Source organism: Glycine soja, chromosome 19 (assembly GCF_004193775.1).
Source record: "Glycine soja cultivar W05 chromosome 19, ASM419377v2, whole genome shotgun sequence".
In the NCBI taxonomy this organism is placed as follows: Eukaryota; Viridiplantae; Streptophyta; class Magnoliopsida; order Fabales; family Fabaceae; genus Glycine; species Glycine soja.
The window spans coordinates 44,641,820-44,654,351 of NC_041020.1; the positions used below are offsets into that span (position 1 = coordinate 44,641,820).

Sequence of the window (12,532 nt, forward strand, 5' to 3'; positions counted from 1 at the left end):
AGAATTTAAGGAATTTGAAAAGACTTTATAAATTTAAAAAAATTCTGGAAAATTTAAAACAACACATTTAAAATTACAATAGTTAGTGAAAAAAAATAATGAGGTTTGAATAAAAAAAGTAAACCTAATATAATTTTTTAATCTTTTAATAGATATATTAATTATAATTTTATGTTCCCTTATAATGACATTTCTTGCAATAACATTGTTTCATTCTCATTCTTAGATTTGAACAATTGATTTATACATTGATTTTTTTTTATTTTTTTAACTACTATAATTATTTGATGATAAATCTAATGACATATTTAAATGAGATGCAATAATAAATATATATTAGAAGGGAGTAATAAGGGTGAAAAATTGACAGTTAATGAGTTATGTGGATAACGAACTTAAGATTGGCAATTATAAAAATATTACGTCAAGTGGGTGATGAACATATTATAACAAAAACATGATTAGTCTTAAAATATAAGACAAATATTCATGTAATTTATAAAATAAAACAGAAAGTACATAGGGGAAGAAGTATATTTGATATTTTTTATTGCAAAAGAATAGGAAAAATATATATGTAAAATATGCCGTTGAACATAATATTTTAAAAAAATTATTTATTTTAATTGAAAGAAGATGAAGAAAGTTAAAAAAGAAAAATTTATAAATTTGTAGGTTTTTGAATACCCAAACCTATGTCCGGACTAAAAAAGTAACAAATTTCAAATTTTCAAGGACGAAATAAAAACTAAAAATTTTACAATGAGACTCCAAATATTTCAATATTTATAGGAACAAAAAATATATTTTAACCTATAATTTAAGTTTTAAAAAATGTTACATATATTCAGATTTATCAAAGTCTAACTCTCGGAAAAAATAACACATTTTAATTTTACGAGAATAAAAAAACATATAAATTTTTTATAAAAATAAATTTTAAATTTTTTAATATTTATAAGAAAGAAAAATATATTTTAATCTTATAACAAATAACTTTTTTTTAAAAGGAGAACAAATATAATATTATGTGTGACTGGTCTCGTTTTGTGTACTTTTGTTAATCAATTATTAAAAGTATTATCATATAAAGTTTGGCGAGCATGATACCATTCCATTTTTTTTTCTATGATGATACCATTCCATTTTTTGATAACAATTAGTTAACATTTTTTGAAAAATACTTATTTTTAGAAGAATAAAAGAGTTAATTATGTGTCCCCCTTAGTCTCGTACCTCTTGTGTAGTTTTGTTATTAGTCTGTTTTGGTGGATAACAACATAAGACGTACGCATGCCATAACGTGACTATCTAATATCTATCTCCTTCAAGGTTTTTACTTTTTTGTTCCTCAAAATCTGGCCGCTACCCATGTCCACCAAAGGCTTCATCATCTATCTCCTATCCTCTTTCTCTGTCGCGCTTCTCTCTGCGTTGTTACTCCCCCGAACCAGCAACTACAAACATTATTCGTCAATATCTCCTCCCTCGCATGATTATGGATTCGGAAACGATAAACTTTGGCCCGTATGTTACACCTCTCTTATATGTCACGTTATCGACTTTATCGTTGTGGCGGTGAAAAAAAGATTAATGCTTGGTTTGTTGGGGTTGCAGGAATTGAAGGTGGGTTGGAGAGTTGCGTTGGCCACAGTTATTGGGTTTCTGGGATCTGCTTTTGGAACCGTTGGAGGGGTAGGTGGGGGTGGCATTTTCGTTCCCATGCTCACTCTCATTGTTGGTTTTGATACCAAGTCAGCTGCTGCTCTTTCTAAATGTAATGATTACTTATTTTCTCTTTCATTTTATTCTTTCTATCACGTTGTTGTGACTTATTAGGCCTTTTTGCTTTTGGTTTTGTGACTTGTTTCAGGTATGATAATGGGGGCGTCAACAGCGTCCGTTTGGTATAACCTGAGAGTGCCTCATCCAACCAAAGAGGTACCTATAATAGACTATGATCTGGCCCTTCTTTTTCAGCCCATGCTCATGCTTGGTATTACTGTTGGTGTCGTCCTCAGTGTTGTCTTCCCCTACTGGCTCATCACCGTTCTTATTATTATTCTCTTCATTGGTCAGTGTCTCTGTTTGTTATCTGTATTAGCAGAAAAGTTTACTTGCAAACCAAACCATGTTTTGGATAAACCAGTTCTTAGTTGGTCTATGCTGAAAAATGATGGAATAGGTTCTTTCACTTTTTGACAGGTTCTTCTTCAAGGTCTTTCTTTAAGGGAACTCAGATGTGGAGGGAAGAGACTCTTCTCAAGGTTAAACTTTCACCACTTAAGCTAAGACTATGAATAAGAATAAGTCCTCAACAGAAGCAATCTCATTAGTTCTCTCTTTATATTTTTGTGTTTGCTAATTGCAGAAAGAAATGGCCAGGCAACGAGCAACTTTAGTTAATTTTCGTGGCGAACGTAAGAAAAGATCATACTTTTTCATCTTTATTTGGGATTAATTAGAAGTAATCTTTTCTACTGTATAGTAATTCAACCATTTTCAAATTAATCACTAGATAAAAATTTGGAAATAGAAATCGTTAAAGCCTGCCCTGTCCCCAGTGTACATGTAACTTTTCAAAATGATTTAATTTCTTTGATCGTGTTACGTGTGATAGTGACTATATTTCATGAAATAGGCAGTTCTAATTGACACAGAATATGAGCAGTTGTTTCCTAAAGAAGAGAAATCATCTATGGTATGCAAACTTATCATAGTTTTCGTTGAGTCGTAGTAGGTGATGAGTAGAAACCTGACTTCTGTTTTTTTGTTTTCTCCCTTAAATGCCTCAGCAAATTTTTTGTTTCAACCTCAAATGGAAAAGGATTTTGATACTAATGTTCGTGTGGGTTTCTTTCCTACTACTTCAAGTCATCAAGGCAAGACCCCCCTCTCTCTGATTCACAATTTCACATCACATGTCCATTTATTATTTCTTTGTTTTAAGTTTATTTATTGTTGGTCTGCAGAATGATGTAAAGATCTGCAGTGTATGGTATTGGGTGCTTTTCTGCTTACAGGTATGATAATGACAGTAACATCAATTACACGAGCACAACTTGTTACTTAACTTTATTATGCAGTGGGGTCAAAATGTCAAATCAAACTTATTGACATGCACCTTTCTTGTTTCCAGTTTCCTATTGCACTTTTGGTGTTTGGCTACGAAGCAGTGAAGTTGTACAAGGGTCACAAAGAGAGAGTGAGCACAGGAAACCCGGAATCCATATGTGAGGCATCAATTGAATGGACTGTTCTGCACATTTTATTTTGTGCACTATGTGGAATCTTAGGAGGAACTGTTGGAGGCCTACTTGGTTCTGGAGGTGGCTTCATTTTAGGCCCTCTTCTCATTGAGATTGGTGTCATCCCTCAGGTAGGGTGCATGTGCACGACACACTTTGATTTGGCATTAATGTTCAAGCAACTTGACTTCCAAGGACGTGTTGTTGTTCAAATTGCAGGTTGCTAGTGCTACAGCAACGTTTGTGATGATGTTTTCATCATCTTTGTCTGTGGTGGAATTCTACCTTCTCAAGAGGTTCCCCATTCCTTATGGTAATTGTTATCATCTTTTTTCAAGCTTACATCACTTTGCAATGTCTTGCCTTTAAATTCTCAATGTCTGCCTTTTAAGAGGTGAAAGATGTCAACATATATGGTCCACCATATACGATATTTGTATTTAACCATCATTTTTCACTTTCCTTCCTTTCCACTCTAGCTACATGCTATATTTTCACCGGATTCAATGCATTAACAAATTTTAAAATAACAACCTGTAGTGATCTGATCTGCTGTATCTGTTTGTATGCTAAATGTTGTTGTCATATTTCTTTTGCAGCATTATACCTCACCGCAGTGTCTGTTTTGGCTGGCTTTTGGGGACAGTATTTTGTAAGGAAATTGATGGTAATTCTTAAAAGGGCCTCAATCATTGTATTCATCCTCTCAGGGGTCATTTTTGCTAGCGCTCTCACCATGGGTAAAGTAAACCATATTCAAAGCCAATTGCTGAATTTATATAGTTTCCGCATTAAAGTTCTACTGTAATACATGCAGCAAATGTAATGTAACCATTTTCTTTTCAGGTGTCGTTGGCATTGACAAGAGCATTAAAATGATCCAACACCATGAGTTCATGGGTTTTCTAGACTTCTGCAGCAGTCAATGATATATGTAGTGTGCAGTAGGTGGCAAACAAAAGCAACATTGTGGAGTCAGTGAAAAATGCTTGTAAATTCAGGGTAGAACAATAGCAACATTCATGAATGGTGGTCAAAGTCTAGTTGACCAACAAGGAGATTCTTCCTCTTCTAGTAACAAATAAGGCTAGCTTGCCCTCCCTAGTGTGAAACACTGTTGGTAGTTGAGTGTTAGCTACTGGCTTAACACTTTTCTCATTGCAGTGCAACATTTATTTGATATGTATATTTGATTTGTATATTAACTTATTAATTTATATAAGAATGAAGAGAAAACATACTCCAAATGTTCAAATGATATCAAAAGTATTTCATTATATTTTATTTGTTCTTGAAATTATATAAATTAATGCCATATTACAATTTTTTCATATTGTGGTTAATCATTGAACAAAATATGAGACGAGAGATATAATTTTTTCACACTCATATGGGCTGATTTACAGAGCCCAAATACTAAAATGGTAAACAGTATTGCTAGGTGCACCTAGCATTCTTTAAAAATGACAAAATTGTTCCTGCTAACTTCTCACCTTACGGATCAAGTTGATCTGTAAGTCTTAAAAATTAACTTACGGATCAACTTGATCCGTAAAAGACTTACAGACTTGATCCTAAGTCTTAAAAATTAACTTACTGATTAACTTCATTCGTAAGGGGTATTTCTGTCTTTTCGTAGTTAGGCTGAGTGCACCTAGCAGCACTCAATGGTAAAATACCGATTATATGGAATATAGGCCCAAATAAAAACACATGGACACGTAAAGTCTTTGGGCCCAGGAGTGCACTTATGTGGTTTTATATTCGGGGTATAGATAGCGAGGAATAAGGATCAGCAGGGAGAATTAGGTTTTTAGGGTTTACACCGAGCAGCCACACCTCCCGCAGCAGCCATGGTTCTCAAGTACGTATCCATCGCACTTTTTTCTTCTTCCTCCATCAACTCTTATTGTAGGATCTCAATCTTATATGTAACTTCTTCTATCATTTCTGTATTCTGTGATACATAAATTCATATGCGCTCAAAAGACGATGTGCCTTATGTTGTTTGTGAATTTGGTTTACCTTTTCCTTTCTCATTTTTCTGCCGTGATATGGTTACGTTGTTTTCATTTTCTGTTTTTTAAATAATTAGTTGTGCGTTCTACAGGTAATGATATCTATATTGAAATTGTATTGAACATTTTCCGATGTGCAGAAACGTTATTGCGCAAGATTTACCTCATTCTTCGTTGTTGTATTCGGCTTGATTTCAGTCCTGCAACGCAGTCTTTGAAATTTTGACCTAATTTAAAGCTGCTTCTCATTATCTGCTTTCACTTTTTCGATATTTAGAAACATCAGTAGCTTTTAAAACACGTTAAAACAGCTTTTGAGAAATATATCACACGCATCGAAGATTGATGAAAATAATTATTGCTAAAACAATCTGTGTCTTGAGCATTATTTTTTATCAAATGAATAATCATTTTTCTTGTAAGTGTATTAATATTTGATATTCCTTTATCAGAACTGAACTATGCCGATTCAGTGGTGCCAAGATCTACCCAGGAAAGGGCATCAGATTTGTTCGTGGTGATTCTCAGGTAACATAAAATATGTTTTGGGTTGATGTGTCGCATTATTTCAGTCTGGTTGTTCTGTTTGCAATGATGTGATCATTTTTTAGTTATGAGGGTTTTTTGTTTGTTGCTAGTTATGATATTGATACTGATATGAGGATTTTTGTTTGTTGAATCTACAGGTTTTCCTGTTTGCAAACTCAAAATGTAAGAGGTATTTCCACAATCGCCTGAAGCCTTCAAAGCTCACCTGGACTGCAATGTACAGAAAGCAACACAAAAAGGTGATTATTTAATTGTATTATTTTAAAGATGAAACAATAAACCAATGAGTGAAAATATTGTTGCCTTTAACTTGGTTATTCTACATATAAACAGGTTATGGTGCTAAGTAATTCTGCAATGGTTGCATGATTTGAATTTTGATTGTTTGTGTGCATGTGATATCTAGGACATTGCTCAAGAAGCTGTGAGGAAGAGGAGACGTGCTGCCAAAAAGCCTTACTCTAGGTCCATTGTTGGTGCGACCTTGGAAGTAATCCAGAAAAAGAGAGCTGAGAAGCCAGAAGTTCGAGATGCAGCTAGGGAAGCTGCTCTTCGGTGTGTTTTCATTTTATTTGTTTCTGCCTACTTTTGTATTTGCATTTTTGGATTTGTTATAGATGTGTACATAATCACATTCTCAGCCATTTATTTTCTTATCAACTGTTATAGTTGAATTTTATTCTCCAAGTTTATATTTCTCACTTTAGAAGAGCTAAATTCTGTTTTTTTTTTAAAACTTCTATCATTCTATCATGTTCGTATATATTTTACCTTGTGTAAAATTTTATTTGTTTCAGCGCTTTATTTTTAACAGCTCTACTTATTACATATTTATCGGAATCTATGATGTGGTGCAGTGAAATTAAGGAGAGGATCAAGAAAACAAAGGATGAGAAGAAGGCTAAGAAAGCAGAAGTTGCTTCCAAGTCGCAAAAAGCAGGAGGGAAAGGCAATGTTTCTAAGGGTGCTATGCCCAAAGGTCCCAAACTTGGCGGTGGAGGCGGGAAACGCTGAGCTTTTAGTTTTGTTCCTAATTTTGGCTACAATTTAAATAGTTGTTTTGACACTGCTGTACTGATATTTCATTTGGAAGATTAATCTTTTATTTTACTGTTTTACTAAACCTGTGTTTGGATATTCAGAAGGTACTTGGTTATTGAATGGATTTCGCAATCTGTGCTAGTTTTATATTCTTTTTACGCCAATCATCCTTGACGTTATCTATACTATTGGTTCATGTTTGATTGTGAATTTGACTAACTGAAGAGATGGAGATGCCAAATCCTGCCTTGGTTCAAATGTTGCATTTGTTTTGTTTCATTTGAAGCATTAGCGTAGTGGAATTGAGGGAATGATAATTTACGAGTTATAATAATTGTATATTTTAATATAGGAGGGAATGATAGTGTAATTCTCGCATCTTTAAGGGAGTGGAGTATAATTTACTCAATCATATTTTATTCTTATGCTGGGCTTACACCCAGATGGGCCTAAATTCTGGGACAGACAATTGGCCCAATTAGTAGCAGACCTTCTCAAGACACTAGCTTGAATCACAGTACAGTGCCATGAAATATCTAACAACCCCTGGAAATAAAGTAAATAGCATGGATTGCTTATCATTCAGTTATGGACTAGGATGTGCAAGGAAATGAGCACAATTTGAAAATTTAACCAGTTTATCTACGTATGCGTTTATATTATCTTCCGAATTAATTTAACGGCTATTATTTAATTAGATTACATTGCGCTACCGCTAGATGTGGACTGCGTATTAGAACTTGAATATATGACGAAGGCATTTAGAGTTATCATATTTCACCACTCCATTACTTTAAACATTTTATTAATATATATTATTTATTTATTTCATTCTATTACATCATGTTATCTATCATATGATTCATATCTATACTCTTTTTTTTTCTATTAATTTTCTTTATCATTCTAGGCGTCAACTAAAATAGTAGTGTTCAACAATATGCAAGCAGTATATGATTTAATTGCAATCATGTTCATTATCTTCTTATTCTTGTACCGATCTAACATTAATGACAATTATTTGCACCTAATTTTTGTGACATAATTTTTTTGCCTATTTTTTTTAATAAAATAAGAATTTTTTTTAACATTTCTGCACACTGACGCCAAAATCTAAAGTAGTGTCTGGTTTATTCACTTGGATGTATTTGAGCAAAAGTTTTAAAAATTAGTGTAGGTCTCACAACTCTATTTAACTCTAATTTAAATTTTTACCTTCTTTTGTCTTTTTTTACTTTTATACCTTTCATTTCTTTAAATCAAGAAGGGTGAGTAAACTAAGTGGTATGATGAAAAAGGTAAAAGGGATGGAGTGGAATTTTACTGTTCCTACGTAGAAGTAGCTAGTACGAGATAACTGATATGACTTTATGTATGCAAATCAATTAATTAAAACTACAAGTTAAATAAATTATGCATGCCCTGATTAGCTGTTTTATGAGTCATAACTACCATCCCGACAGGTCTGCATGGATCCTAATGTCAGTTCAGAAAAGGTTTATAGATCATCCTCTAAGCTAGAACACTATAACATTAAGTAATCTGAGTCATAGAGTTCAAGTTCAAATTAACTTGTGGAAGATTAACCATAACCAGGGATAATATTAATAACTAATAAGGCACAACTGGCCAGTGGCAGTGAGGCAGTGAAACAGTGGTGTTATAATCCTCCACAGCGAAAGAACAGTAGCCTTGATCTGCAACATGCTCAATGTTACTCTTTCCCCTTAGACCCTCTGACGTGCTTTCTACTGTTTCTTCCCCAGATATTTCTGTATAACCTCCAAATTTTTGCGTCCAATAACCTTGCTGTTTACTTAGCATTGCCTTCAACTTAATAACCTGCATGCTCACAACAGACACATATGTAGCAGTAGTTATCAAATCAACCAATTCAGGCAATAACTATTGCTATAGGTGCATATTCATGTTAAGACAGGCAAAAGCAAAAGAATAATCAATGTCATATTAATGTGTAAACACAATCTAAATTATTTCTTTGTCTTTATTTCTTTTAACTCGAAAGCAATCATGTAAAGATAATATAAAATATTAATGTGTAAATAAAAAAAATCAAATTTGAAAGCAATAATTTGGTATGAAATTAAAATGTTAATTTCACATTTCTTTTACTGTATTATCTTTCACATCACATATGTGACAGGATCAAAAGTTAAACCCTAATGATAAAGATGGAAAATCACATTATTCATTTTTTTGGGAATGATCACCAAGACATGAGATAGGGGCCACTACATATTCAAACTTGAAATGAAGAGATCTTTCAATTCTGAAAGGCAAAACCCATATAATAAATAGTTCAAGATCGAGCATAGAGTTTGAGTTACATGGAGAGATACAAGGATATGTGTGTAAAACATGTGTGAAGTGGGAAGGTACCTCTTCTTGAAGCTTCTGCTTTTCGTTGGAGACGACATCATATTGGTGTTTAAGCATATCGTACAAGTGCTCAAGCTGCTTGGCCTTCCACCTTGTACGTCTATTTTGGAACCAAACAGCGATTTGGCGAGGCTGCAGACCTAGCTCCCTCGAAAGCTTCATCTTCCTTTCAGGGTCCAACTTTATCTCCTCCTGAAAACTCCTCTCCAATAACTCTATCTGGTTATTTGTTAACCGCTTCTTCTTCTCTTTGTTTCCACGGTCCATTGCCGGAACCGACCTTTCTCCTGTCTCCATCAATGCCGCTTGTTTCACTTCCACTCCTTAATAAATGTAACACAGAGGGTTAGATTAGAAAGTTCAGTCTCTAATACATGAATGAAAGCATGTTGGTTAGGGTTATAACTTATTTTGAGATCAAAATAACATATAGTAATAACTTTGAAAATATAAATATATTCCTTCATAAATAACAGAATCCTAACAAACATTGAGGCTGTCAGATTGATTTTTTAGATGTTGTCCTATACCAACTTACCAAGTGTAGTTTTCAAATATATGCTTAATTTGTCAAGGTTTCCTATGTTAAGTTTGTCTTCTTCAGAAAGGCAAGAAATTGAAATGGGTCAATTACTTGGGATTGAAGTCGCTATTCATGTGCAAAACTCAGAAATAGTCCATAAATTTAAGTTGTTGCCAAATTATATGCGGGCTGCTTGGGAAGCCATTCACTGATTCACACACATGCGCTCACACACATATAGAAGCTAATTGCATTTGAAAATCACAAACCATGAGAAGTAGAAAAGAAATGCAACTTGGCATTATTCGAGGATAATAAGGATAAACTCTTTCAAAGAGTAGTGTTTTCATGTTCTTTTACCTGGATATGAGTTGTTGTTGTCATAGTTGTAGAAGAAGCTTAAGGTCTCTGGCCGAGGAACAAATGGTTTTGTGCCATGATGCCAATCCATGTTTGTTTCCACTTTCCCGTCTAGATCTCTTCTTTTCAATTATATTCCATCTGCAAAATTGATCTGTCTTATATGGACTGATCGAGGGCTTCACTGGGTTGCGATGGACCACATAGGCAGAGAGAAGATACAAAAGGTATAGGGCGAGTATGGCTAAGCCAGTGAGGTGTGGCACTATGGTTCTGACTTGTTATAATTATGAGAGGCCAAAGACTAGCTCTCTACATTCCTTTCTCTTTTTGGGTGCCACTTAAATTATTTAATTACTTCTATCTAATAAATTTAAGATTTTGTTAACCAATGTCATCAGATATTAATTAAGAAATTATCGTAAAAATCATGAAAAAAAAACATTAAAAAATCATAAATAATATAATTTTACGTATTTTAATACAAAAATTTTCTTTCTAGTTTATTATTTAATACCCCAGGTAACACTGATTAATTAGCATTTACCTAAGTTTACTTTAGAAAAAGTTAATTATCAAAATAATATAAAGAGCATTTATTTCGTTGGTTGTTTCTAAATCGAAGTTAAATTTAACAAAGGTACTATTAGTATAGACTATTACCTATCCTGGGCTTTATATAGTGCTATGCGCATCCAAGGTTAGTGTGTGTGACATTTGTGAATTGAAAGTGTGAGCTTCTTTCTATTCTTTTGGGAGCAACAAAGTTTTGTGTTAAGCTGGGTGGAGACTGTAGAAGGACCGTGCTGTCAGTGTCAGGACAAGGTGCGTAAAAGGGAAACCTTGTGTTAAGTTGGCCACAGAAGTAGCCTTTGCGCTAGGCATTTAGAAAAATGTTACTTGCACCATTTTTTTCACAACAATTCTTAGAATTTACTAGAGAAATAAGAAAAATTATCCTCTTAAACAATTTTTACAACAGTTCTTATATTTTTTTTAAAAAAAGTGACAAAATAAATGATGGGAGAGAAGGAAGTTAAAAATAAATTATAAAAATATATAATGAGAATTTATTATATAAAGTGGCATTACTTGACTAGATGTTTAATTTGATCAAAGACATTGAAATTTAAAAATAGAAAACAGTTTTCAAGCTTATCACAATTTATATAAATTAAGTTAGTGAAACTTTATATTTTTCAAGCTTATCACAATTCTTACTATATACTCAAAGGACAAGTTATGTCGTCATACTATGTTGATTAATGACATCTAAGTTACTAATTAGTCAATAGATAAATTAAACGAATATATAATAACTTTTTAATTTTTATAATGAATTATTAATTTGTTACTAAATTTGTAGACCGTAATGAGTTTGATTATTTACCTTAATTAGCAATTAGGTAATTTATTTGATATCAATGAATGATCGATGACATTTGTACATGATCAGTTTCATAACATTATTAATTCTACATTATTTTTGAATAGACACATAAAATTGCCTTCCAACCAACACTACTTTGTCTTTTTTCTTATTCAAATAAACACCATGACATCTATATGATATGGTTAATTGATGTAGCTAGAGAATAATGTAGAGGAATTTTCCATTGGCAAAAAATAGTCAAATGAGTTCCAAAATTGCAACACCGAGGATGACAGAGAAGCAGCTATTGCCTCTGCTGCACCATTAAAAGACAAGTAAAGGACGGCAAAGAAAACAGAACTTGGGCTAATCTTCTGTTCGTTCAACCTTATTTCCCTTTCACCTTCATTATTTATCGTGCAGTGTTGCAGAAGATAGAGGACAGCTGATACCATCTTATAACTTGCACCCCTTCTTGTGTCGGAGCATAAATTTGGGATCTAGGTTCCCTTGCTTTGACAAAAATTTAAGCAATATTTTTTATGTGGCTATATATTTTGATGAGTTATAGGACTGCACGTGTTTGGACTTTTGGAGTACTTACTAGACAAAAAAAACTGAGTGAAGAGGATTCCAAATGACAAGGGAAGTCCTTTCCTTTTCTTAGAGCCCGAAATGAATATGGTGTGAAAAAGATCGTGCATTGCATGGATAATATGAGACTGATAGCGTGAGACAAAGGTCATTGTAGAATAGAATAGAATCCAACCTGCATTGCATGTCATCAATATAATTAAGTTAATTGGTTTCGTTTGTTAATTTATTGATTCATGCACCATGATAACAACGCTACATACTTTTCAATAGGGAAAAGCCTCAGTTCTGATTCTGACGTACGGGTACGGCCCAAAAATAATGAAACACTGGCGTCATCTCCAAGCTTCAAATGCCAAGAGTGATCCATCGTAGAGAGCTATTTATTACTCCACCAACAGGTGCACCAAAGTCTTTACCATTTTTA

The 12,532-nt window shown here is 33.3% G+C and overlaps 3 protein-coding genes across 3 annotated transcripts; 2 read left to right on the forward strand and 1 right to left on the reverse strand.

The window, feature by feature from the left end:
* Positions 1–1,369: 1,369 nt before the first annotated feature.
* LOC114398293 (sulfite exporter TauE/SafE family protein 4-like) lies at positions 1,370–4,486 on the forward strand. The gene is made up of 12 exons (XM_028360475.1): positions 1,370–1,527; positions 1,618–1,777; positions 1,874–2,074; positions 2,206–2,267; positions 2,372–2,420; positions 2,646–2,701; positions 2,796–2,882; positions 2,973–3,023; positions 3,140–3,379; positions 3,468–3,561; positions 3,848–3,988; positions 4,095–4,486. Exons 1-12 carry the CDS (start codon positions 1,372–1,374, stop codon positions 4,175–4,177), a joined length of 1,380 nt encoding a protein of 459 aa, XP_028216276.1. The 5' UTR covers positions 1,370–1,371; the 3' UTR covers positions 4,178–4,486.
* Positions 4,487–4,989: 503 nt separating this feature from the next.
* LOC114398004 (60S ribosomal protein L24-like) lies at positions 4,990–7,008 on the forward strand. The gene is made up of 5 exons (XM_028360107.1): positions 4,990–5,112; positions 5,719–5,794; positions 5,953–6,054; positions 6,222–6,370; positions 6,673–7,008. The coding sequence occupies exons 1-5, from the start codon at positions 5,102–5,104 to the stop codon at positions 6,827–6,829; spliced, it is 495 nt and encodes a 164-aa protein (XP_028215908.1). The 5' UTR covers positions 4,990–5,101; the 3' UTR covers positions 6,830–7,008.
* A 1,361-nt stretch (positions 7,009–8,369) lies between these two features.
* Positions 8,370–10,365, reverse strand: LOC114398380 (homeobox-leucine zipper protein ATHB-22-like). Its single transcript, XM_028360568.1, has 3 exons — positions 10,140–10,365; positions 9,257–9,579; positions 8,370–8,698 (listed from the first exon to the last, which is right to left on the reverse strand). Exons 1-3 carry the CDS (start codon positions 10,228–10,230, stop codon positions 8,468–8,470), a joined length of 645 nt encoding a protein of 214 aa, XP_028216369.1. The 5' UTR covers positions 10,231–10,365; the 3' UTR covers positions 8,370–8,467.
* Positions 10,366–12,532: the final 2,167 nt, after the last annotated feature.